The sequence below is a fragment of the Pipistrellus kuhlii genome, unplaced genomic scaffold, assembly GCF_014108245.1.
Source record: "Pipistrellus kuhlii isolate mPipKuh1 unplaced genomic scaffold, mPipKuh1.p scaffold_m20_p_1, whole genome shotgun sequence".
Classification (NCBI taxonomy): domain Eukaryota; kingdom Metazoa; phylum Chordata; class Mammalia; order Chiroptera; family Vespertilionidae; genus Pipistrellus; species Pipistrellus kuhlii.
Genome location: NW_023425404.1, coordinates 16,173,079 through 16,199,323, shown reverse-complemented (window position 1 = coordinate 16,199,323; position 26,245 = coordinate 16,173,079). Strand labels below are relative to the sequence as shown.

Here is a 26,245-nt window from a genome sequence, read left to right as displayed (position 1 = left end):
TTTGTAATGTGTTTTTATTGATTTTTAGAGAAAAGGGAAGGGAGAGAGAGAGGCAGAGACAGAAACATTGATGAAAGAGAAACATCAATCAGCTGCCTCCTGCACACCCGCTGCTGGAGATCTAACCCACAACCCTGGCATGTGCCCTGACGGGGAATCGAACCAGTGACCTCTCCATTCATGAGTTGATGCTCAACCACTGAGCAACACTGGCTGGGCTGATTGCCACGACTGAAGTAAAGCAAGCATGAGGATAAAAACAAAAATAGGTTTTTGAAAATATAAGTACTTGCATTTAGGTGAAAGGGTTAAAATGGTCATTTCCCCCCCACCCCCCACCCCTGCCCCCAAGTTGTCTTCTCAAAGGGAAGCAGAGCCCCCTGTGGGTGGAGCAGGTAGGCAAGCAGAAGGTGGAAGCGCGGAGTCCCCTGACCCTCCAATGTCATCCCCCAGGTAGCAGCACTGGGAGGGAGGGGATAGGCCACAAGCCCCCACCTGAACCCTTAGGGACTGGACCCAGTAGGCGATGGTCTGCATTTCTCAAGGTCTTGGGGAAGGTTCTGGTGCCCTGAAATCACAGCTATTGAGATTCCTGCCAACCCCTTCAGTTAGCGGGCATGTTCTGACCACTCCCTCTCAAGAACAGAACTGGGCCCTAGGACACATGGCTGGAGGAGGGGCGAGGTATGGGGGGGGGGGGGGGGAGATGGGGGGAGCAGGGGGCAGGCCAGGAGCCAGGAACCATGATCTCCAGGTGCCTAGGACTTGATTGGCATAGGAGCGACCCCCTCAACCTTCCCCCTCAACCTCCCCATGTCAAATCAAACGCCTCCCTCCAGAAAGCTTTCCTCATCACTCCCAGCAGCTACTCCCACACCTGACCGGGAGACATTCACAGAAACTCTCAGCGTCCCTGAAATCACATCCTCAGGATCCATCCAGCTCCCAGGACAGCTGAGGTCAGTGCCCATCCGAAGGAGCTAAGCGGCCTACAGACAGTCCTGCAGGCTCAGTCCTGCTAAGGGCCAAGAATTGGCCAACTGGACTAAAGGTTCCTCCTGCCGCCTCTGGAGAACAAGCAGGAGTCAGGGGCAGGCTGATGCATCACCTCAAAGGTGAGTGAGCTCATTCCCCCCAGGGCATCCTCCAAAGGAAACCCCTTAACCTGCCCTCCTCCAGCCTCAATCCTCAACCCTCAAACCCGGAGTGAGGAGGGCCAGGATGGCAGAGCCCCCTCCCGCCACCTGCATCAATACCTTGAGTCTAGCTGATCCCTTTTAAACCAGGACACTCATCTTCCTACATTATAATCACTATGTTGTATACCTGAAACAAATATAATATTGTATGTCAATGGTAATCAAAAAATTTAAATATTTTTAAATGTTATGAGACAAAGGGTATGATATATACACTAGAGTCCCGGTGCATGAAAATTCATGCACTAAGGGGGGTTCCCTCTAGCCTAGCCTGCCCTCTCTCACAGTCCAGGAGCCCTCAGGGGCAGGAGACGACCCATCACACCTCTGCTGATGCCACTGCCCTGGTTACCTGAGCCTTGGGTGGCCCTGGGCAGCTGGGGGGCTGAGAGGACTGGGTGCCACCATCTTGTGGCTATAGGCACAGCCATCTCTGAGGGCGTGGCAGTCAATTAGCATATTCCCTCCTTATTGGCTGTGGGCGCCACCATCTTTGCAACAGTGTGAGGGTCAATTAGCATATCCCCTCTTTATTAGATAGGATATTTATAAAAGGTCCAATACAGCAAAAAGTAAAAAAGGAGCCTGGACAGTGTTGCTCAGTGGTTGAGCATCAACCTATGAACCAGGAGGTCATGGTTCCTGTTCGGGGTACATGCAGGAGGCAGCCAATCAGATTCTTTCCCGTCATTGATGTCTCTCTCTCTCTCTCTCTCCCCCCATCTCTTCCTCTGAAATAAATTTTATTCACACACATACACATATGAAATAACATAAACAAAGACCAGGAAACTCGTGACCTAACAGTTCATTCCTTCTCTGAAATGTTTGACTGGGAAAAATTCTGAGCTAGGCTTCATCTCCCCACAACCCCCACCAAGACCCCCTGTCCCCTGTGGGCCTACCAACACGGCAAGTCCACAGCCCTTCTTCCTGAAGACAGCCTGGCCTCCTCCAGAAAGCCAGGGTCCTTCCACATTCCTGACATGGTCCCTCCTTCCCTCCGCTCCACAGGGATTCCATGGTCTCTAGCCTCTCAACTCGAGGTGACCTGTTCAGACAGCCGAGTGCTGAGCAGGTCTTAAGACAAGCCCACTACTGCCCAGAAAATGGCCCGAGCTTGTCCCTCCACTGACTCACCCTGTACTCACTCTCACCCACCCCGGGGCCTCTTCCTCTCCCGCTGCTCCCTGCCCATCCTTCACATCCATCTCCTCCTCCTCCCTTCCCCAGAACTTGACACTCGATGTTTCATGCCTTTGGTCATAGCTTTGTCTGGCCCACCTCCCTCATCCTTCACCTCCAACCCCCTTTTTCCATGACTCACTCTTACATGTTCCAGATTTAAATCTTAGCTCCCATTGTCACCTCCTGCAGGAAATCTCGCCTGTCTCCTCCAGGTAGACGGGGCCTGCCCCGGGCTCCCTTCACTGAGGGATGTGGCAGTGCTGAACATGACAGGGAAGTGCCAATTCACGGATCTCTTATCCTCTGGCCTCCTGAGAGGCACGGATCACGCCTCTGTCCCTGATCTAGAAAAAGCGAGTGCTTTGAATTTGTTAAATCTGGGTGGTGAGTGCATGGGTATTTATTTCCCTATTCTCCGTACGTATTTTTTAAGTCCAGATTACATTAAATGTTATTTTTAAAATATATTTTTATTAACTTCAGAGAGAAGGGGAGAGGGAGAGAGAGATAGAAACATCAACGATGAGAGAGAGTCATTGATCTGCTGCCTCCTGCACATATCCTACTGGGGATCAAGCCTGCAACCCGGACAGGTGCCCTGACTAGGAATCAAACCGCTATCTCCTGGTTCATAGGTCAACCCTCTACCACTGAGCCACACCAGCCGGGCTAAAGTCAATATAATTTTGAATTGGTTTCAGCTGTACAGCACAACAGTCAGACAATCATAGATCTCACCAAGTGCTCCTCCCAAAACTTCCCCCCAATACTGCGATAACCATACATATTTATCACAGTATTATTGACTATATTCCCTATGCTGTACGTTACATCCCCAGGACCATTTTGTTACTACCAACTGAACTTCTTAATCTTCACCTTTTTCACCCTATCCCCCACACCCCCTACCCTCTCTCTGTACTTTCTCTTATATTTGAAATGTCATTTTTAAAAAGTGATTTATCCAAAACCAGTTTGGCTCAGTGGATAGAGCATCGGCCTGTAGACTGAATGGTCCCAGGTTCGATTCCGGTCAAGGGCATGTACCAGTAGGGGGTGTGCAGGAGGCAGCTGATGGATGTTTCTCTTTCATCAATGTTTCTCTCTCTCTCCCTCTCCCTTCCTCTCTGTAAAAAATCAATAAAATATATTTTTTTTAAATAAATAAAAAGTGATTTGAATGGATGGCCTATTTCTGGCTGCAGTGTCTTCGGCCCTGCATCTCACGGGTCTGCTGACTCCCCTCCCACCTGGGCAGGAGCGCAATGCCACCTGGCCATGTACTGAGTGAAGTCAGTTCAAATCATCAGGTTAGCGCCCACTACATACCTGGCACAGCAGGACCACGAGGGTGAGCTTTTATTAGTTCTATCGTATCATTTTACCTCCAGTCTTCGTACTAGCTTCCTAATCTCACTGTGAAATAACCCAGGTGGCTAAATATGACCGGCAGGTTCCTCTGCTAATTGTTGAAGCTGGGAAATGGGTGCGCAGGGATTCGTTCCATTATTCTCTACTCCTGTGTTTGAATCTTCCCATAGTAAGTGTGTTTTTTTAATTCATTCCTTCACACCACTAACACTCCTTAAGTGCCTACCAAATACCAGGCATCATGGATAAAGAGAGAAATAAGAAACAAGCCCCACAAGGGATTGATAACTATTAAATTCTAAGTTGTTCTTATCTCTCCCTGGAAATCAAACACCTAATGGCGCTATGCTATGCTTACCTCCCCAAAGAAACGATGAGCTAATGAGGGGCTTCGGGTACTGTGTCTCCCAGCCCTGCCTTCTCCCCTACCCTGAAAGTCTCCCCAGACGCAGAGGCACCCCTATTCTGTCAGTGGTTACAGGAAGCACAGGTTGGGCCTCAGGGCTGCCACGGATCTCACACACACACAGGAGGCCTTGCAGGTCCCTGCAACTTATGCAACTTTCCCTCAAAGGGCAGGCTCCAAGTGCCCTTCATCCGATCATTACAACTTCCCCTAGAACCCACCGGCACTCCGGGGCTAGGCCAGCTGTGGGGACAGCAATAAAGGCCACATGGAGGCCCCCGACCTCAAGGACCACAGTCTTATTAACAAGGAACCCTTGGATTCAAATCCGAGCTCTGCCACTCACCAGCCTGGGCCAAGTACTCAACCTCTCTGAGCTTCGGTTTTTCCATCTGTAAAATGTCCACCTCACGAGGCTATTGTGAGCATGGTTAGTGCACAGAAAGTCCTTGTCCCAGTGCTTAGGTGTAAAGAGCTAAAAACAGTGCCAGTCCAACAGCATTAGAAGTTAGTGTGCACAGCCGTAACCAGTTTAGCTCAGTGGATAGAGGGTCGGCCTGCGGACTGAAGGGTCCCAGGTTGGATTCCCGTCAAGGGCATGTACCTTGGTTGGGGGCACATCCCCAGTAGGGGGTGTGCAGGAGGCAGCTGATCGATGTTTCTCTCTCATCGATGTTTCTAATTCTCTATCCCACTCCCTTCCTCTCTGTAAAAAAATTTATATATATATATATATATATATATATATATATATATATATATATATATATATTTGTACAGAGAGGAAGGGAGATAGAGAGCTAGAAACATCGATGAGAGAGAGTCATCGATCAGCTGCCTCCTGCACACCCCCTACTGGGGATATGCCCGCAACCAAGGTACATGCCCTTGACCGGAATCGAACCCGGGTCCCTTCAGTCCCCAAGCCGACGCTCTATCCATTGAGCCAAACCGGTCTTGGCAAAATATATATTTTTTTAAAAGAAGTTAGTGTGCACAGCTCTTAGAGGAGAGTTGTTGTTGTTGCTGTTGTTGTTATTGCCGGTCCAAGTGCCGATGGGACTGAAGCTCTTTGAAAGGAGGCGGTCACGGGCAGGGCAGAGCAGGGGCAGGCTCCTCAGGCTTCCGGCTGCCCTCGCATTAGTGCTCGCCGCCTGAGCTCCCTGAGCAATGCCCAGCCCAGCATACGGGTTAGAGGTGCCCACAGCCTGTAAATGCTTTCCATCTGGCCTCCTCTCTCCTCCCCGGGGAGCCGCCCCAGCCCACCGCCCGGAGGCTGCAGCCAGGCTGACGAGAGCTTCATTGTTGTTGGTCTTTCCCTTCCCTGTTTTTTGGATTTTGGGGGCCAGCTGCCACTTTCTGCTTACTCTGGGTGTCAGCGGGTGCAGGCACTTCAGGCCCACAGACCCAGGTGTGAATCTCAGTCTGCCATACACTACTTCAACGCATTCTTTCACTTCTCAGGCTCTGACCCCCTCACCTGTAAATGGGGCTAACACATCCCACTTTGTTATGGGTTTGAAAAAAGTGTGGCCCTAACCGGTTTGGCTCAGTGGACAGAGCGTCGGCCTGAGGACTGAAGGGTCACAGGTTCGATTCCGGTCAAGGGCATGTACCTTGGTTGCGGGCACATCCCCAGTAGGGTGTGTGCAGAAGGTAGCTGATTGATGTTTCTCTCTCATCGATGTTTCTAATTCTCTATCCCTCTCCCTTCCTCTCTGTAAAAAATCAATAAAATATACTTTTTAAAAAAAGAAAGAAAAAGAGTGTGTATGCACAGCAGTCCGTGCAGGACCTGCAATGACAGGGGAACACTGCCGTGGCCGTGGCAGAGGGTCGAGGCCTGGACGGAGCACGTCTATGGACACAGGAGCAGCCCAAGAAGTGCCCCAGCCAAGGCAAGGCCAGCACCCCTGCCCCCAGGAAGGCGAGGAAAGCACCCCCCACTGCCCAAAGGGAAGGCCCAGCACAGCTTCATCCAAGACCCCTGCAGAGCAAGAGGGAAAGAGGCAGACAAGAAGGAAGGAAGGGGCAGAGGGAAGTATGGCAGAATAAAAAGCCTCCATGTGGCTGAGCCACTCCAACTCACTGCTCAACACAGTGCTGGGACCTCTAGAGTCAGGGACCGTGAGGCGGCCACTTCCGGGTTTTGGAATGGGCAGGAATGTGTCAGGAGTCAGGAGAGCGGTCTTTGGGAAGCTGGGGACCGGCTCCATCTCTGGTAAGGGGCTTCCTTCTCCAGGCAGGGCTGACCTCATCCCCCTTCCCCCCAGCAGGTGTGTCCAGGCTGCCCTGGTGAGAGGAGGCAGGCAGGGCAGTAATTAGGAGTGAGTTCTGGCCAGACAGCCCTGGGGTCCCAGGCCACAACCCCACTCAACAGTATGGGTTGGGACAAGTTATTTAATCTCCATAATCCTCAACTTCTTTGGAAAAGTGGAAATGAAAATGGGATATACCTACTTCACAGGGGTATGAACACTCTCTGACATGCACTCAGCACAGGGTGGGAGTGTGGGTGTTAGCTGTGAGGTCAGGACCAAGGCCACCAGCACCACCACCACTGTATCATCTTGTCCCACTGGTTCATCTCTTTTTTTCTTTTTTTTTTATTTCAGAGAGGAAGGAAGAGGGAAAGAGAGATACAAACACCAATGAGGCCTGGCCGGTGTGGATCAGTGATTGAGCCCAGGATATCACGGTTCGATTCCCGGTCAGGGCACATGCCTGGGCTGCAGGTCTGATCCCCAGTGTGGGATGTGTAGGAGGCAGCCAACCAATGATTCTCTCTCATCATTGATGTTTCTATCTCTCTTTTCTTTTCCCTTCCTCTCTGAAATCAATTTTTTAAAAAAAATTTAAATAAAGGAAGTGTAAAAAATAAAAAGAAACCTCAATGAGAAAAGAAAATCATTGGTCAGCTGCCTCCTGCCCACCCCACATTGGGGATCAAGCCTACAATCGGACATGTGACCAGACGGGGAACTGGACATAAGTCAACACTGAGCTCAACCACTGAATCAGCTGGTCAGGCTCTCTGGCTCATTTCTTTCTCCCCTCCTCAATAGCAAAATCAGGAGCCAGTGTGAAGGTGACCATGCAAAGGGCTCACGTGTCCATCATCACCTCCAACCTGGCAGAGTACAGCTGCCAGCATGTATGAAATGCACCTGAACTTGACCACCCACACACTAGTCAGAACCTAGCAGCTCCATCTGCCTTCAAGCCCAGCCTGCCTGTCTGTCAACAGGTGTTCTGGGGCCCACCCAGAAGGATGACTTCAGAAGACAGCTTACATGTGCCCCAAATAAAGAGTCCTTTATCAAAACCATCCCCATAAGGAATGCATCCATGGCAGTGTGTCCCTTGGACAAGTCAGATCACCAACTATGGTCTTCAGTCTCTTCATCTAAGGGGCAAGGGTCAGCTGACAGTATAGGTCCCTTCGGGCTTGGGCATTCGATGATTTTATTTTTTCAAACTACGACAAGGGACAGAAGGGATAGAGCTGGGTTTTGAGAGTAAACAAAGTAAGAAACAAGGCTGCTTACTGGCATCAGTCCCTTGGGCAATTTCCAGACTGAAACCCTTGCTCCCTGGCTCCGGCTGGGGTTTCTCCTACCCGCTGAGCCACAGGCAGGCCACCTCCCTCACACGGGCCTGTGGGGCAGCCAAGCCTACACAAAGGACCAATTATGACCATCCACCTTGCAATGGGCAGAGATGCCCTCCCCACTACTCCTGAGCCACCCCCACGCACCCCACCCCTCACCCCCCGGAGCTAGCAAATAGCTAAGGGACTTTTACCAACTCCAAACAAGGCCTTCTCTCCCCTCCCCTCCCCTCCCCGGGCACCTGGCTTCCCACTTGGCCACACCCCAGCAGGCGTTTCCAGAGTAAGAGAGCGCAGGGCCCAGACACAGAGCACTCTGGATCCATAAGAAAAGCTCATTTACCTGGTCCACCCACGCCCTCCCTAGAGGGTGAGAGCAAATTCCTGAAAGCTGAGGACACAGGAGACTCCTACAGATAAGAGGCTGTGCAAGCGGAGCAGTTTAGCTGCAGGACCAGGCTGGGAAGCCCTAGGTCAACCTCAAGGTCACCGCAAGAAATGCTTGACAGCTGAGTGGCTTCCCCTGACCAGAGCACAGACGCGCAGACTGCTGGCGTGGAGCTGGACCCTGGAGGTCATCTCCCTGCAATAGCCCCAGTGAGAGGCTTACTACAGAGCACCACTGCCGTCATACCGCCCAGCCCCTCATTTTTTTATTTTTTTGTTAATCCTCACCTGAGGATATTCTTACCACTGGTTATTTTAGAGAGTAGAAAGGAGAAGATGAGAATGAGAGAGAGAGAGAAAGAGAGAGAGAGAGAGAGAGAGAGAGAGAGAGAGAGAGAGAGAGAGAGAGAGAGAGAGAGAGAAACATCAATTTGTTGCCTCCCACACACACCCTGACAGGAGCAGGGGATCAAGCCTGCAACAGAGGCACATGCCCTTGACCAGAATGGGAACAGGGATTCAGTCCACAGGCCAACACTCCAACCACCCAGCCAAATCGGCGAGGGCCAGCCCCTCATTCTATAGGTAAGGATCCAGTGTGACTTGTCAACATCATGCAGTAGCCACAGGCAGCTTTAAGACGAGACCCCAGGCCCGGCTGGTGTGGCTAGGTGGGTTGAGCACCGTGCCATGCACCGAGAGGCCACCAGCTCAGTTTTGGTCAGAGCTCCATCACCAGTAGGGGGCGTGCAGGAGGCAGTCTATCCGTAGATCTCTCTCCCCTCTCCCTTTCCTTTGTCTCTAAAATCAATAAAAATATATTTTAAGAAAGACAGTCTCCTGGGGCCCTGGTACATAAACACAATCGTACTCCCTATGCTGAGGGGACAGGACACAGTCCTCCCAGACAGGAATCTGGCCTAATAGTGCAAAAAGGACAGTGTTTGGCCCTGATTGGTTTGGCTCAGTGGATAGAATGCCGGCCTGTGGACTGAAAGGTCCCAGGTTTGATTCCGGTCAGGGGCATGTGCCTTGGTTGCGGGCACATCCCCAGTTGGGGGTGTGCGGGAGGCAGATCGATGTTTCTCTCTCATCAATGTTTCTAACTATCTCTTTCCTTTCCTCTCTGTAAAAAATCAATAAAAAAATATATTTTTAAAAAATCAAAATATATATTTTTTAAAAAGGACAGTATTTTTCCACACCTTTCCCTCTCCTCAATGCCACCCCACAGGGTCCCAACAGGAAAGAAGCAGAAAGCAGGTGGGCCACAGTCCCGCACGCTGGGAGCTGGAGGGTCCAGAGGTGCTGGCTGGTCCCACGCGCCCACGGATGCTGTGGCTAAAGACACGGGACTGGGCCGAGGAGAAGGAAAACCCAGGCCCAGGTTTTACTTCCTCTGAGGCCCCTGAACCCACACACGAGGACAAGAAACTCCCTAAGTTTTTCTCAAGTCGGGCTCCGGCCAAAAGCCATCGGCAGGGAGCGGAGGGACGTGTTAGCACGGCCAGTGCCTCGGGAGAGGAATCTGAAGTGGGCCGCGGGCCCAAAGAGGAGAAACCGCAGCGTGCCGGCCTAATATGGAGCTTGGGTCTGTGCTAGCTCCCGCCACCACGTCTGACACCTGGGAAGACCCCGTCCCCAGCACAAGGCCAGCATCCCTGGCCTCGGGCAGGCCCCCCTCTCCCCCGGGGCAGGCCTTTGCCGCTGTGGGGTCAGCCCAGGTACTGCTCTGGGTACTGGGCTCAGCCCCATCCCTGAGCAGCCCACCAGGCACCTCAGCAGCTGCCAGGCCCCTAATGCTGGGCAGTGTCAGTCACACCCTCTCCAAAGGCACGGCCCCTCCCTGCTCATCACATCCAATACCTGGAGCACCTACTACGTGCCAGCGGGAGGCTCTCAGGGAGTTCCCCTTCCTCGGGGTGCAGGAGCACATCTCCTCTCCAAGCCTGGGCCTCTCAGAGAAAAGACAGACTTATTTGGGGAAGGGAGGACAGGTGGGAGGTAGGAAATATCAGCAGTCACCATCGGCCTCAAGGCCTTTCCAGTAAAGTGTAGAAACAGCCCCAGCCCCGATTCTTCCGCTTCTCCAGCTCCTCCTTCCTCTGCAAGTAACTCTGAAGTGCCCTCTGTTAAAAACGCACATGCTCAGCCCCCACCCCAGACCTACCGATTGACAGGCTCTGAGGATGGGACCCCACAATCTGGGGGGAGGTGTTTTTTATTCATCCGCCTCCCCCCACCCCGATATTTCTCCACTGATTTTTAGAGAGAATGGGAGGGGCGGGGGGGGGGGTGACAGAGAGAAAGAAACATCCATGTGAGAGAGACACATCGCTTGGTTGCCTCTCACATGAGCCCCAACCAGGGCCAAGGAAAGAGCCTGCAACCGAGGTCTGTGCCCTTGACCGAAACTGAACCCTGGACCCTTCCATCAGCAGGCCCACCACACTCTATCTGCTGAGCCAAACTTGCTGGGGCAGGAATGTGTGTTTTAACAAGCCCTCCCGGTGATTCTGATGCACCTTCAAGGTTGAGAGCCACTGTCCTACTCCACAACCTCCTTCCACCCGCCATCACCCATCCTGCCAAGCTCCAGGGCTCTGGGATGAGGTGGCATGAGCATGTCCGAATTTCAGGGGCACAGCCTCCAGGAGCCCCGATAACAGGTCCCTTACTAGAGTGCCCCAGGAGACCCCACAAATCCACCTCAGTCATCCAGGGAGCCCCATGCCAGTCGTCCATCAGTGACATCCCCTGAGAACCCGCCAAATGTCCTCAGCGCCAAGAGCTGCACAGCACTGGCCAAAGCAAGTGTGAGGAGGCTGCCAAGAGGCTGCCAGCACGTCCGTCCTCTCCAGCTCCCTCCGGCCCTTCCACCCAGGCACTAAGGCAAAGGTTCGCGTGGCCCATGGCCAGGAAACCCCGGACAGGGAGATGTAACTGCCCCTACTGGCTGCTCGTTCCCAGCCAACAGGCGCTCATCCCGGTGTGGCCCCCTCCTCCGGCCTCTTCCAAAACTGCACGTGGAGCACGACTAGCTTCCCCAGGCTGCAAGCCGCCGCCGTGGGCCGTGAAGCAGAGATTCCTGCAGAAGCATTCCCAAACGCTTTCACAGCAGCTTTCTGTCACTGCCTATTCGCCTCCTCGAGGAGCAATAAAAGCCCCACCGCTACCCTGAGAAGAGAAAAGATGGCAAAGCTGTGTGAGCCCCAAATCCCCTGACCCCCAGAGCCGCGGGGAAAGAGGGCACTGGGCACGGGTGCAGGGCCCCCAGGGCATGGGAGCCAAAGCCAAAGGCACACGTGGGAGGAAAGAAAGAAACTGAAACTGAGTCCTCCTGCCCTCCCTCATCAAACACCAGGGAGTGTTTGAACTCAGGCAGGCAGGGCCAGGGCGGCCGCGGCAGAGAGCACCACCGCACAGGCAGGAAGCCCGGCTCCCAGTCCCACCAGCCATCTGTGCGCAGCTGTGTGACCTGGCAAACCCCCACGTCCTCGGCCCCACAGGCCTCAGCGGCTCATCCACAAAGGGGAGGCTGCATCTGTCCACAGCTCCGGGATGCAGGGAGGTGTGAGCCGACGGGGGAGGGTGCACGGGGAGACACCATTTCTGCAAAGTTTTAAACAGGCGCAAAAATACAACTACACAAACATGCCCATACAGTGAGAACACCAAACCAGACAGTGGTTAAGTCCAGTGAGGGGAGGGAACGGGACTGGAGAAAAGCACGCCTCGGGCCTCAATTCTGTCTATAACATAGTCCGTGGTCGCTGTGAACTGGCCTGAGAGCAGAAAACCCAGAAATGACGGCTGTGACCACCTGAGCCTTTGCAGGCCTTTCTAAATGCTCCTCCCCCGGCGACACCACCTCCAAAGGGAGCTGTGAGGATTACATGAATCTGTCTGTGATACACTGAGTTAGCCCACTGGTGCAGAACCGGGTTAGCGCTTCTCAGCAGGGGGAGGGGAGATGAGGCTCAGCTCCTCATTCCCAGACACCCCCCTGAGCCACAGGTGCCCCTGAGCAGGCCTTCCCCTGAACTAGCAGCTCCCGTGGGAAGGGAACGGGGGCAGGTCCCTCAACCAGGGACCCCTGGGCCCCTCTGTGGCCTCACTGCTCATGCCAAGCAGCCCCACTGCGATGCCAGTGTGGCATTCCTTAATTTTTAAAAAGCTGATTCTATACAATAAACCTCTAAATTCACTATTGCTTAACTTAAAAAAAATAGGTGTCATGTGACAGGGGGTAGGGGAGGCTGGGGGGAGGTCAATGGGAGGGAAAAAAGGAGATATATGTACTACTAATGTAATGCTTTAAACCAGTGGTCGGCAAACTCTTAGTCAACAGAGCCAAATATCAACAGTACAACGATTGACATTTCTTTGGAGAGCCACCTTTTTCTAAACTTAAAACTCCTTCTAACGCCACTTCTTCAAAATAGACTTGCCCAGGCTGTGGTGTTTTGTGGAAGAGCCACACTCAAGGGGCCAAAGAGCTGCGTGTGGCTCTCAGCCACAGTTTGCTGACCACTGCTTTAAACAATTAAAAAAAAAATGAGTGTCTTTCACTGGGGCTGGCGTTTGGGAAATTGTCCCAATTTCTAAAGAGAGCCTCAGTGCTGTGCGAATGCTGACTGCTCCAGCCCCCGCTGGGGGCTGGAGGGCAGGAAGCCGGGGTCTGGCCCGCTTCCGCCGCTCCAGGAAAGCGGGATTCGTGAGCCGCGGCCTCCGCTCCCAGGGCACAGTCTGCAAAAGCACTTTGGGTTCCTGGAAAGAGGCCTTTCCGAAATATCGGGAACTCGACGGCAAAGTGCCATTAGGCATTATCTGGAGGATGTCCGCGGTGTTTGAAAGGGAGCCTCTGCTCTGCCAAACTCCCAGCAGCAGCCAAACAAACAGAGGGGGGTCTCAGAGCAGCACGCACTCACACACACATACATACTCACTCACTAACTCACACACACACGCCCTCATACACTCAACTCATTCACTCATACACTCACTCACTCACTCACACACTCACTCATTCACTCATTCACTCACACACTCACTCATTCACTCACACTAACTCACACACACACACCCTCACACACTCACTCATTCACACACTCATTCACTAACTCACACACACACACCCTCATACATTCACTCATACACTCACACACTCACTCACACACTCACTCATTCACTCACACTCACTCATTCACTCACACACCCTCACACACTCACTCATTCACTCACACTCACTCATTCACTCACACACCCTCACACACTCACTCATTCACTCACTCACTCACAGACCCAGAAAGACACAGAGGTCAAGACAGCAGGACCTTGGCAAAAGCAGCTGCCCTCCCCCAGGCCCTCACACTAGGGGTGGTAGGGAACCTGCTTTTCTCAGAATGAAAAGCCCCATGTATCTCTCCATCCCCAAACCTCAGGCTGTTCGGCTGGGCCTTTTCACACAGGACATAAGGAGAAAAGAGGGAGTCTGACTGCAGCAAGCCCCCTTCCACCTACAGGCAAGGCTTGCCACCTCTCCTCCCAGATGGAAAGCCAAGATCCATTAGGAGACCTGCCTGCAGGAGGCCACCCACCTCACCGCTCCCTCCCCCGGGTTCCCTCCCCTGGTGTCATTTCACCTACAGACGATTTGAAAATAGAGCTGTGCACCACTCTGTTCTACGCCCATGGGTTATCATCAGCTTTGCAGATGGCTTTTAAAAAATAAATCTTCAGGCCCATGAAAATGCTCCCCTGCAAGCCCTGTCCTGGTCTCAACTCACAGGCCTGTGGCCACCACCTGCACAGCCCCCTACCACCAGCCACCCCAAAAAACAAAAATAAGGTAGAGAGGAGAGAGCTAGAAGGGAAGGCTCCCGTCCCCCAGGGATCGCCACTCTGCTGTGCCCTCCACTGAACCATTAGGGGGGGCCTTAGATTTAGACTCTGGGGGCAAAGGTTCAAAACTAGGGGTCAGGAAGGGTACTCTCTTCTCCCTGGCCAGGCCCACAAAAGCGTAAAGCCAAAACTGCTTACCACAACCTAAGCCCCCAAGCTTTCCCTCACCAACTTCCTGAACAGTCTCAAGGCTTAAACCAGAACCCCTAACCTTGGGTTTCACGTGCACAGGCTTAAACAGACAAGATAACACTGAGCCTCAGCTACCTGGTCCCATCAATCCTGTTCGGTTCTCCTAGGGACCAAAGGGACCAACAGGAGCAGGTAACGCTGAAGGAACTGAAGCAGCAGAGAGGGAGGGGGACACGATTGAATCTTAAAGCAGGGAAGTCCGTCATAAAAGCAGGGATCAGCTCGACTTGGGCCAAGGGGGACCGTAGGATCCTCTAGGTTCAGGGGACCTGAGTCTATTCCTGACAGTTACTCCTTCTACTGAAAGTGGAGAAAAATTCAGCCACAATCCTCTACTACCTTTTCAGCCAGACCCATGCCCCCCCCCCCCCCCCCGCCGCCCACACACACACACACACCCCCGTGAGCCTCACAGACTGACCCTCCGTTCAGAGACGTGGGTTACAAACCAACTCTACCCCACTCAGGCTGGGAGACCCGGTCAAGTCACCTACCTCTTCGGAGCCTCGCTTGCCCTGTCTATGAAATGGGGATAGGGCCTCACAAGTTGGCTCAAGGTGATTAAAGGAAAGAAAACCCTATGTGAAAGCATAAATGTTAAAAACCCTGAATCGCATGAGTACTTGATTATACACCATCTTGAGCTGTTCCTTTTTCATTTATACATCCTTGTCTCACAGTTAAAGCAAGGCTGTGTCTGTACTTCTGGTTAATAGATGAATTCTGAGATCGATCCATCTGGGCTCATTCCGCACCTGGCTTACTGGCTGGTCAATCTTAATCGAGTTACTTAACCTCTCTGAGCCTCAAGGAAAATAACCTTCTCCGAAGGGTTGCTAACCAGATTAAAGTAATCCAAACCAGGCAACCTTCAATCAGTGTGAACTATTAGTCTTATTACTTATTTGGAGAACTGAGATGTTTTTAATAAATATTGGTTGTTTGGTTGGTTGATATAAAATAAAACAAATAATTCGCCCTAATCTGTTCGGCTCAGTGGATAGAGTGTCGGCCTGCAGACTCAAGGGTCCCAGATTCGATCCCGGTCAAGGACATGTACCTTGATCCCCAGTAGGAGGTGTACAAGAGGCAGCTGATCAATATTTCTCTCTCATTGATGTTTCTAACTCTCTCCCCCTCTCCCTTCCACTCTGTAAAAAAAAAAAAAAAAAAAAAAAAAATCAATAAATTATATTTTTTTAAAAATAAAACAAGTAATTCTCCTTTCAGTCCTTCTTCCATCTTCTCTTCCCTTCCCAGGAGGTGAACAGTGTTGACATTATCTCCTGGATCGTGGCCCTGTGAAATGCCTTAAATCAAAAGGAGAGTTTCCTTTAGAGACCAAGGGTGCCAGCACCTTCCTCCCCGGCCCTTTCCTGCTGGGTGGCTGAGAGCCTGTCCTTTTATATCTCTAAGCTCAGGATCTTCATCTATCAAGTGCGATCATCCCACATACCTTACAAGGCTGGTGGGAACGTTAAGTGTGGCTGCCAACAGAACACAGCTCACACACAGGTCATGAACAAGAAGGGTTTCTCCGCCCTCCATTCGCCGACACTGTGGGTGAGAGGCCCTTACAACCTCCCAATGAAGAGTGGATCCCAGCCCAGTAGCCCACGGTAGCCAAGGACCAAGCAGGCGGTTTCCAGGGTAACAGCATCCTCTGCATGTACTTCCCACCTCCATCCCCGGCTGCCTTTTATTCTTCCCCCTACCTCTGTGGTGGGCTAAGTCACCTTGTCCCACTATTGCTAAGCAACCCACAAATAGTGCAGCTGCCTCCGAGGGGAGGACCCTGACCCTCCCCATGCCTCAGACTCTGGGGAAAGCTGGCCCTCTGGGACCCCCACCTTGTTATCCCTGGGGGTGGCAGAGATGAGAAGCAATCCCGGGCCAACAGGGTTTGCAGACGCAGGTCCAGGGGGGAAACGAGGAAGGCTACCTCTCCTCCCCAGCCCCGGCCTTCTGGTGATCTATCCGGAAGCAATTCCCAAGAAAAGGGCCGCATCACACATTTTGTGAAAGCTGCCCTTCTTGATTATTTTCCTCTTCTATTCCCTCCCCTCCTACCCCCCACCTCACCCACCACAAACTCAGATCCCTGGCCTTGGAGTGGACAGTGAGGGGAGAGAAAAGGGGACACAGGAATGACAGGAAGAGGGACTCGGTGGCAGAGGGCACCTGAAACTCCTGTGTGGGCTCTTACCGCTGGGAGGTGGGATGACAGGCCGACAGGGCACCGTCACTTGCTCCTTTATGTTACTGAGCATGTTCTGGGGGCTTTTTGAGACGTGATTATACCATGAAAGGCGCCCATTTGAAGCACGCGGTGGTTTTCAGTGTCTTCACACAGTTGCCAGCCATCACCACCATCTAACTCCGGAATGTTTTCCTCACTGGGTTTTGCTCTGTATGCCCGCCTTTGGTTCCATGTTCCTAGACACAGGAGCATTTCCTTTACAAGCAGCAGAGCAAAGTGGTGAGGAGGCACAGCGCCTGGCCTCGGGTCCCAGCTCCCCTCTTGCTGGCTGTGTGATCTGGGAAAAGCCATGTAGCTGCTCTGAGCCAGTTCTCATATCTGTGACATGGGGCAACACAGGACCTACCTCACAGGATTAGATGTGAGGACAGTGCCTAACACTTAGCATGTGCTCAGAAAGCGTGAGAAGCTATGGTTATTACAAGAATTTTTTTGTTTTAACTTAAAACAAGAAAACAAAAAAAAAATCCAGTCCTGCTCCTAGCTCTGGGTCTGGGAAGGTGGCCCTGCCCAGGCAGCAGGGGACTGCCACAGTTTTTGCTGACTTCTCTAGGAGGGGCTGGAGCTGGCCTAGGGCGCTGTCACTCCCACCCATCTCCTCTGTAACCAACGCTGCCATTTGGTGGCTGAACGGGGCCCACAGAGGGAGCAGGCTAGGGTCCTAGCGCTGGGGCATATGATTCCTCCTGGTGTCCCACACACTGAGATCCTGCCAGGCAATCCCCAGCAAGGACAGGACAGGACAGGACGGGGGCAGAGCACAGGAGAGGGCAGGGAGCACCAGACCAGCCTTTTCCATCCGTTCACCTCCCATCTGCTGAGAAGAAAGGATTCTGGGGCTTGATGCTCAGCCTGAGGACCAGCGAGAAACCTGGGCCATGTGTTAAGAAGGATGTGGACTTCCAGGGTGGCTCTGAGCCCTGCTTTGCTGCGTCTCCTCCCCGGTCACTCCCAAGGCTCCTTGCCTCCATCAGGACCACATGTGGACAATTCATACTTAGCAAGAGGCTGGCACCTGAGCTGATGGAAACAGAACCCTGGGCTGGATCATGAGTCTGAGTAGGGTGACCCAGTCTGGCCAGGACTAAGGACCAGGTTAAGGGGGTCTCCTTTGCCCCAGGCCTCTCAGGCATGACCCCTCTGGGGAGTTGGTGGGCCCCAGAACCGCTCCAGGATCCTTGGTGAGGAACTAGATGACCACACTCAGAGGGAATAACGGCAGGACAGTGGGGAAGGTGCCCTCAGACCACAGCCTCTCAGCCAAACAGCAGATCCCAGGAAAGCACTGGGTGGTTACACTGGGGTTAACTGGCTGGAATGGTCCCAACGACACCTGCACAGAGGAATGGGGCTCCAGGGCCCCACCTGTGAGCTGTGCAAACAGCCTGGCCTCTCAGAAAGGCGAGAGGTCAGTTCTGGGAGAAACAAACAGAATAAGAAAGAAGGACAAGGAGTGAGAACAATAGGAGGGGTGTTCCCCCAGCCCATGGGCCCTGCAAGGAAGACAGGCAGCTGCCCTTGCTCTGCCCTTTTAGCCTTCTCCCCTCTCCCTTCCCGTCCTCCCCTCCTTACACACTCACACTCACACACACTCACACACACACACACACACACACACCCCCCACAGCCTCGCTGTCAGGGGAAGGGAGGCTTTCCAGAAGAAACTTCAATCCCTGGCCATGAAGCTCAAATGCCACCAGCCCTTCACCTTCTCCACCACCACAGGCCACTGTGACCACAGCATCTGTCCTGCCGTGACCATGGCATTTGCCTTGGCCATGCTTCTGGCCATTACCGATGCAGCCTGTTGTCATTTTCTGTGTCTTTCAAGTCCTCTCTCCACCTAAGCCATGATTTCCATGACCACACGTGGGCACAGCTCTGATACCTAAGAGGAGTTCAGTCACCGCTCATTGACTGATCCGTGAGAAACTATCAACGTTCTTACGCCGTTAAGGAGCCAGGTGGAGAAGCAGAGTCACTCCCAGCTCTTTCCCGGAGACACACAGTAGCAGGCCGGGGCCTAGGGTCACAGCTCAGGCTCGTGCTGCCCCACGCTGGCTCCAGGTCTGGTGTGACAGGTCCTCACACCAAATTTATGGTTTGTGGCCACTGGCCAGGTGCCCAGCCCCAGATCTTCCCCAAGAAGATGGGAAGAGGGGGCCCAAATCCCAACCACAAACCCCAAACTACAGGACACTCACTGGTCTGACCTGCTCACACTCAGAACTACCCCACAAGGCACGCTCACGGCTCACGGGGTCAGGGCCTCCTCCCACGTCCACCCCGCTGAGAACAGCCTCCAGCTCCTCCTCAAGAATGGAAATGAGTCTCTTCCTTCTCCATTTGAAAAGGCTCGTGGCCAGGATCCTGCAGAAGCCTGCTAGCCTCTTGCTCCTAAAGCCCACCTCCGGTGACCCTGACGGCCCCTCAAGGTCCCATCATGCCTCAAAACCGGAAAGTCGGGTTCACAGAGCGCTCAGGCCGTCTCACACCTGTCTGTCTTGGGCAGCACAGGTGGTCCCCACAGCGCTGATGCTCCAGCCCCCCTACTCTCTCCTTCAGGCTTCGTCAATCACTATGACAACCAGCGGGCACCTGTTCTCAATGCATTCACGTGGACAAGCTCTGGTGAGAAAGCACCTGCAACAGGTCCTGAAGCAAAGCAGGGCCGGGTAAGCTGCTGGGAGGAGGGCCCTGGGGGAGGGCCAAGAATGCCCCAGCCATGTAACAATAGGGCTTGCAAACACACCCAGGTTATCTCGTTTAGAGGAAATTCCTATTTTGAGGTCCTTTTACCTGTCCTGTAACAAGCCGACAAGCACTTTAACATGCACCTCTTCCTCCTATACATCTAGGAAGTAGCGAAAGGCTGAAGAGGAATTTTACAGCATTCTATAGTGAAGGACCTGAGCAGAGGTCAAGTGACATTGAATGAGCCAGAGCTGACTAAAAGGTCAGAGGTCAAGGATGGCACAACTCCCACACATTCCTAGGCAGCCTTGGCTCCTTCCACCTACCTCAAAGCATATTGGGTAAAGGCCATACAAATTCTGGTTCCTCAAAATTGTTAACGTTTATTGAGCACTGACTATCTGCTACGTGCTCTACTAAACTCCCTATGTATTGGATACTTGGCTTAACTCAACTGTATCAGGCAGGAACGATTATCATCTCCATTTCCGGGTTGGAGTCAGCAGGTAGGTCACACAGCTCCAGACGACCTAGAGTTGAAGCCAAGGCACCCAGAGCGTGACTACCGGCAGAGCCGGAGCCAGATACAGCCCCAGGAGCCAGATACAGCCCCAGGAGGGTGGTGTATCTGGAATGTAAAGCATTTCGTCACCCTCTCCACCCCCAGAAGTTCAGAGGCATGCATGACACCATTTCCCAATTATTCAGCGATATTTCTTGACCACCTCCAACAGGCCTGTCTGTGTGCTCGGCACTGGGGATTGGGCAGAGAACCGGGCAGGCGGGGGGTGCCTGCACCATGGGCACTGGCAAGAGGTAAAGCCGGCAGGAGTCAGAAGTGAGAGGGGCAACAGGACAATCGCCAGAGCCAATGCTCTCTTCTCTCTGGTTTTATTTCTGCCAGACACCACCCTGGCCGTAGGAGTCCTCCCCTTTCAGGCAGGCAGACGTCTGCTCCTCCCCACCTTGGCCGTCCTCCCCGCCGAATGGTCGGCTCCCGTGCAGGCCACGCAGTCCAGAGGGCAGTGTAAACAGGGCGGCCTCTCTCCCCGGGGCCTGGCTTAACAGCCTGGCTCCACGTGGGTGCAGAATCAGGATCTGGGCCTGTTTACAACTATGTTCTTACACCTGCCTGTTTCAACATCCATTAGCTCAACAAATATTGATTAAGCTCCTACATGTTAAAAAAAAAAAAAAAAAAAAAAAAAGCAGGGCTGGTGCCTGTGGAAATACACATTCAACCAGAGCCTCCAGGATTTCAGAAGGAAGAGAGAATCACAGAAGCTGCTATTTTACATATCCTCTCCCATCAGCCTGGGCAGTGGCAGGGTGGGGGTTGGGAGGGCAGGAGGGCAGGTATTAGCTCCTTTTAAAAAAAAAAAAAATGTTTTTATTGATTTTAGGGGGGGATGGTGAGAGGGAGAGAAATTGATGAGAGAGAAATATTGATCGGCTGCCTCCTGCATGCCCCCCCCGCCAACCCCGGCATGCGCCCTGACTGGGAATCAAACAACAACCTCTTCGGTGCACGGGTGGATGCTCAACCACTGAGCCACATGGAGAGGTTAGCTCCACCTTTTTTTTTTTTTTTTAATATTCTTTATTGATTTTTTACAGAGAGGAAGTGAGAGAGGGAGTTAGAAACATCAATGAGAGAGAAACATCGATCAGCTGCCTCCGGCACACTCCCCACTGGGGATGTGCCCACAACCAAGGTACATGCCCTTGACTGGAATCAAACCCGGGACCCTTGAGTCTGCAGGCCGATGCTCTATCCCCTGAGCCAAACTGGCCAGGGTGAGCTTAGCTCCTTTTATATAAATAAAAGACTGACAGAGCTTAAGTGACTTGCCCAAAGTCAAAAGCCTGAAAGTGTAGAGTCACAATGCTACCCACAGTCTTAAGATCTGTCCAGCCTGCCTGACACACACCCACACATACATGTAAGGCCATGGGCAAGATCCATGGGGACTATGGTCAACCCAAAAAGACAGGCGTTCAGACCTGCTGCCCCTAGGACAGCTCCTCTGGCGGCTCAGCCTCGAAGGTCAGGAAGACTGGGGGCCAGTGAACACCTCTGACCCGCTGCATTCTGGGTCTGAAGCCAGGGAGTCCGGCCTGGTGAGCTCTGCACTGACGCATTCTTTGAAGAAGGGACAAGCCACGGCCCACCTGCCACACGTCTTGAGTCATGCCTCCTGCCTGTGCAGAAGCCTGAGGGCATGTGCAGCAGGCCTCGCCATTCAGACGAAGTGCTTCCTTCCACGTCATTTAATCCAATCCCTGTAGGAGCCCCAGGGTGTTCGCAGGGCAGGAATGCAGCCCTTTTACAGAGAAAATATAATGGAAGTGCTGGGCTCCTGTCTGTGCACTGTCCGCAGAGTTGGTGCTCCAAAAGTATTTGCTGACTGAGCCAATGAAAGCTGAGAGGAAGTGAAATGACTTGCCCAAAGTCTCACGAATAGTCCTGGTTGCACCAGGGCTGGAAACAGGGTCCTTTGCCTCCCCGCCAGCGGCCTTGCTCTCCCACTGCCCTGTGTCCCCCACCACCACACCCCCACTCTCCTGCCTCCATCTGGAATAGTCAGACGCTGTCCACTTGTCAGTTCTGGTCTCACCCAATGCCTACTCCCCAGGGTCATCAGGGAGGGTGTCAAAAGCAACAAATTACGCTAAGTCCGATTCTCCACTTTATATCCCACTGAGAACGAGGTGAAATCTACAGAGGAGGGGATGGAGGCCCCTGCAAGGCGAATTGATGGCAGAAAAAAAAAACAAAACTTGGGACCAGGTTTTCTGAGTCCAGCCCAAAGCTTGTGCTGTCCAGCTGCTCCCTCCCATCAATCCCACCAAAGCAGGCATTGGCTCCCCTTGGTCCAGAGATCCTGGCAGGACCTGAATAGCCAGGCCCGACTTCCCCACCTCCCTTAGCCAACCAGGGACAGGAAGGCGAAGTTGCCTGCCTTCGAACAGGGTTGCATCCCAGCCCCACCCCGCCCCAGCCCGGAGCTCTGGGCTGGTTAACTTCCCCCTCCGCCCCTCATTCCCTCATCCTCATGTGGGCCTGGCTCCAAGCTGTTAGGAGTAACAACTGGGACAATATATGTGACTAGATCAGAACAATGCCTGGCACACACCAACCAATGCCAGCTTTTGGAACTGTTGAGTTTGCCCAGTAGATTACCACAGGTCCCAGACCACTCAGTTGCCACACCACCCCGGCCAGAGTTTTCTGAGTAGATATACATAGAGATAGAGATAGAGATAGAGATAGAGATAGAGATAGAGATAGAGATAGAGAGAGAAGGACACTCTATCACTTTCCTTCCCAAATATATTTAATATGTTCATTCATTCATTTGATAATACTGAATAGTCGCCTGCTCCGTGCTGGGGAAACAAGAGTTGGTACTTCCCAGGAACTGAGTCTTCCTCACTTCTCATTCTCGGGCAGTCCGGTCACTCCCACCCCTCCTAGGCTTACAGTAAGCAGCTACTCCGTAAACAACCATTTCCTTCTCTTCTACTCCCCACGGGTGACCCCAAGACACCCACCATCCTAATCTCGTCACTCCTGTCCACGTTAAAAAATCTATTCTCAAGAAGGAAGGCTTCACCCTGAAATTTAAAAAGAGCCCTCCTCTGCCTTGCCTCCACGGGAATTTCTGTCACCCACTCCCCTCTCTGCTCCACCAATCGCCCAGCTGTCCCAGGACACAAGGGGGTAAGTGGGGTCCTGTCACAGCTCCCCCGGAGGAGACAGAGAGGAAGAGAGGGGGTGGTCTTCAGTGACTGCTGTATTTCCATTGAATCAGTCAGCTCAAAGCCGGGGCACCTGGGGATGTCGCTTAGGGCCCGGCCCAGCCAAAGCCTGCCCGGGTGTCAGGTCGACTGGCTCTGAGGAAGCCCTTTGTGTGTGTGTTTTAAATTACCTCTACTTGTCTGATGAAGTGAGTAAAAGGGCTTAGGATTCCTGAGTGAGCTAATACAGGATGCCTTTGGCTGAAGAAAAGAAAAAAAAAAACTTCAGTCGGCTCCCTAACCTCCCCCCCCTTTTAAGTTTAAAAAAGGGAATGAATGTTACCATTTTTGGACATGAGCGTTCTCCCTCAAGCCCAGCCCTAACCGCACTATCCAGAGGGACGCGCCATCCTGTCCCCCCCCCACCCCAACCTCCATTCCCAGATCAGCAGGGGGTGGGGGAATGGGGGTGGGGCGAAGAGGGATGAAACGGGGAGGGACCGGATGGTGGGGGTTGGAGGCAGAGAGAGGGGTGTCGAGGGTACGTGGCCGCCTGGGGCAAGACCTCACCGCGCAGGCAGGAAGCAAAGGCGGTGTCGGGGCGCCCTCCCCCCACCCAAAGAGTGGTTTCTGACCTCTTCCTGCCCCTGGCCACTGCGCCGGGAGTCCCACCGCCGGCTGAGAGCCGGGCTCGGGGGTGGAGCGCGCACCGGGCACACGGAGGCTGGGACAGGGCTCGGTGGCTAACGCAGGGATCCCCATGACCCTAAACATTCCCGGAACAAACCCCGGCCCTGAAGCCCCTCCACTCAAACCAAGCTGCCTACATTCGCCTTCTCCCAGGAATGAGCAGGGTCCGGAGGGGCAGGACGCTGACCCAAGCCCACCTCCGCTCGCAACCAACAACCCAACTGAGTGAAGCAATCAAACGGTCTGCCGTCCTGACCCCGCCCCCGGGGGCCCGCCGGGGAGCCCGCGAACACCCCAACCCCGCTTCGGCAGGTCCCCCTCCGGGCCGGCCCGGGGGCGGCTTCCGATCCTCCCGCGCCCTCGCTCCCCGCGGTCTGCGGGCCGGGCAGGAGGTGCCCCCTCCGCCTCCCCAGCCCCGGGCAGCCCAGGAAGCGCGCTGCCACCGCACGCCCGCCATATGGAGAGGCGGCCAGGGGGCGGGGAAGAGAAGAAGGGAAATCGATCCGGAGCCGCAGCTACCGAGCAGCCGGGGGCTCAGCCCCAGCCTCCCGAGCACCGCCCCAGCCAGCGCCCTGCCCACGCGGGACGGTGCGGCTGCGGCGGCAGCCGGGTGACCTGGCTCACCAGCCCCCAAAGCGACCCGCCCGAGGGCGGCCCCGCTGCCCCAGGGTCCGGCTGGGCGTTCGCGGGCTCCGGGGCAGGGGCTCTCCCCCTCCCGCCCCCCGCCTGTAACCCAACACCCCACACCGAGCGGCGGGCGCGCAGCCCCCGCCCCCGCCCGCGCGCCAGGAACCGGCTCCCAGTCCCGATCCGCTAGCGCGGCGGGCGGAACGGAGCGGGCCGGGGGCAGCAGGGGGCTGGGGCGGCTGCTGACCTTTCTCTGCTGCTTCTCCCAGGCCGGGTCCAGCAGCAGGTCTCGATCCCAGTCCTCTTCGGGCTGCATGTAGTCGTTGGTTTGCTGGGAATCATAATGGTCCATGGTGGTGCGCGCGTGCGAGGAGCTGGGTTTCCTCCTCCACCTTCTCTCCCGGCGGCGGCTGCCCCGGAGCGGGGTGCGAGTGGAGCCGGGCGGCGCTGAGCTGGCGGGGCCGGGCTGGCTCCCCTGCGCCCCGGTCCGCCGCGGCGCGGCTCGCGGAGGCTGCTGGCGGCGGCGGCGGCGGCGGGAGCTCGCGGACGGCCAGCCTCGGGGCTGGCGGGCGCTCGGACCTGGTCTCCACGCACACTGAGCGGGGCCCACACGCTCGCGCTGCCGGAGCGAGGCGGGCGGGGGCGGGGGCGGGGGGAAGGGGCAGAGCCCTCCCTAGGCTCTCTATTGGCCAGGCCGAGTTGCCCAAACTTCCCCCCATCGCCTCTCATTGGGAATTCCTGGCATCCGTCAGCGGGGCCGCCGAGCATCGAGGTGGACGGGGCGGCTCCTTCCCCCCGGCGCGCACGCCCCCGCCCGCACCCCGGGCTCCCACTCCCCTGGGGCTCATGTGATTCCAGCTTCAGCCGAACGGGACCGAAGCCGGGGACGCCTCGTCCAGCTCAGGGACCGAGCGGCGGCGGCTCCGGAGCCCCCGGAGCCGCCGGGAGCTGGACACCCGCCCTGCCCGCGGGGAGGCCCAAACTCGGGCGCGCGGGTGTCACTGCGCTCCCACGCGCGCTCCGGACCCAGGTGGCCGGGGCTGGAGAAGGACCGCGAGGGAACCCGAGTACAGTAACATTTCATTTTCTGTTTCCCGAGGCTCCGAGAGATCGGGCACCGAGGAAAGGGGCGGGGAATGCGGGAACGGAAAGGAATTTCCTGGGAATTTCCTGACTCCGCCGCCCCCACCCCAGCCCCGCCCGGCTCCACGCGGCCGACCCCTGCCCTCCCTCCGGGAGCCAGGTTTCTGGCCAGACATCTGCGCTCAGAGGCCACGAGCTTTCCCGCCCGCCCTTGGGCTAAGCCTCGGGGCTCCCCAGGTGGCAACGTGTGTCCCCCTTCCCTCCCTCCCCCCCCCCCCTAGCTTCCCGGGAACCCCTGTCGGAGCTATCCTCCTACACACCCGGGCATCATCCTGAAAATTGGGAAGGAGGGCCCTGAGTAATCTACCCGCTCCACGCCTCCCCCCTCCACCCAGCACACACCGGACAGATAAGGAGGCGAGGCCCAGAGGTGAGCTTGAATAGGGATGTAGCAGGTTCTCAGAACTCCACAGGCTAACCCTGTAACCTCAAGCCGACCAGCAAAGGCTTATTGTTATTGGAGGAGAAAGGAGGGCGAGACTACCTGAACACCTCTTAGTGCCTGCCTGGGCCTCCTTCCCGTGATCTAGCAAGAGGAGGGTCTAAACATCTGCCCCAGCAGTGACAGGCACCTGGAAGAGGCAGCCTCGCATCCTGGTGGGCTCCGGAGGGACCCCACTGGCTGAAGAACAGCAAGTACACCTCCAATGGCTTTTGTGCATAATAGTGCTTAATTTATATGTGTGGCCCTGAAGGGTGGCCAAGTCAGCGGCAAAAACGCAAGGGTGATGGTCCAGGGGTGAGTGAAGGTGCTAAGGACAAAGTTCACGGACAGGAAGGGCCATCAATTAGGCTGCTGGAAAGACCACAGATGGGAGAGGTGCGGAAAGCGC

At 54.6% G+C, this 26,245-nt stretch overlaps 1 protein-coding gene across 3 annotated transcripts in view; it reads right to left on the bottom strand.

The window, feature by feature from the left end:
• ACTN1 (actinin alpha 1) overlaps positions 1 to 24,877 on the bottom strand; it is a 94,233-nt gene extending 69,356 nt beyond the window's left edge. For 2 of the 3 annotated variants that reach the window (XM_036433191.2, XM_036433210.2), the window contains exon 1: positions 24,517 to 24,877. In XM_036433191.2, the coding sequence (XP_036289084.1) occupies positions 24,517 to 24,621 (105 nt within the window). In that variant the 5' untranslated portion in view covers positions 24,622 to 24,877. The remainder of the gene's footprint in view (positions 1 to 24,516) is intronic. The other variant, XM_036433201.2, reaches the window with a different exon arrangement.
• Positions 24,878 to 26,245: the final 1,368 nt, after the last annotated feature.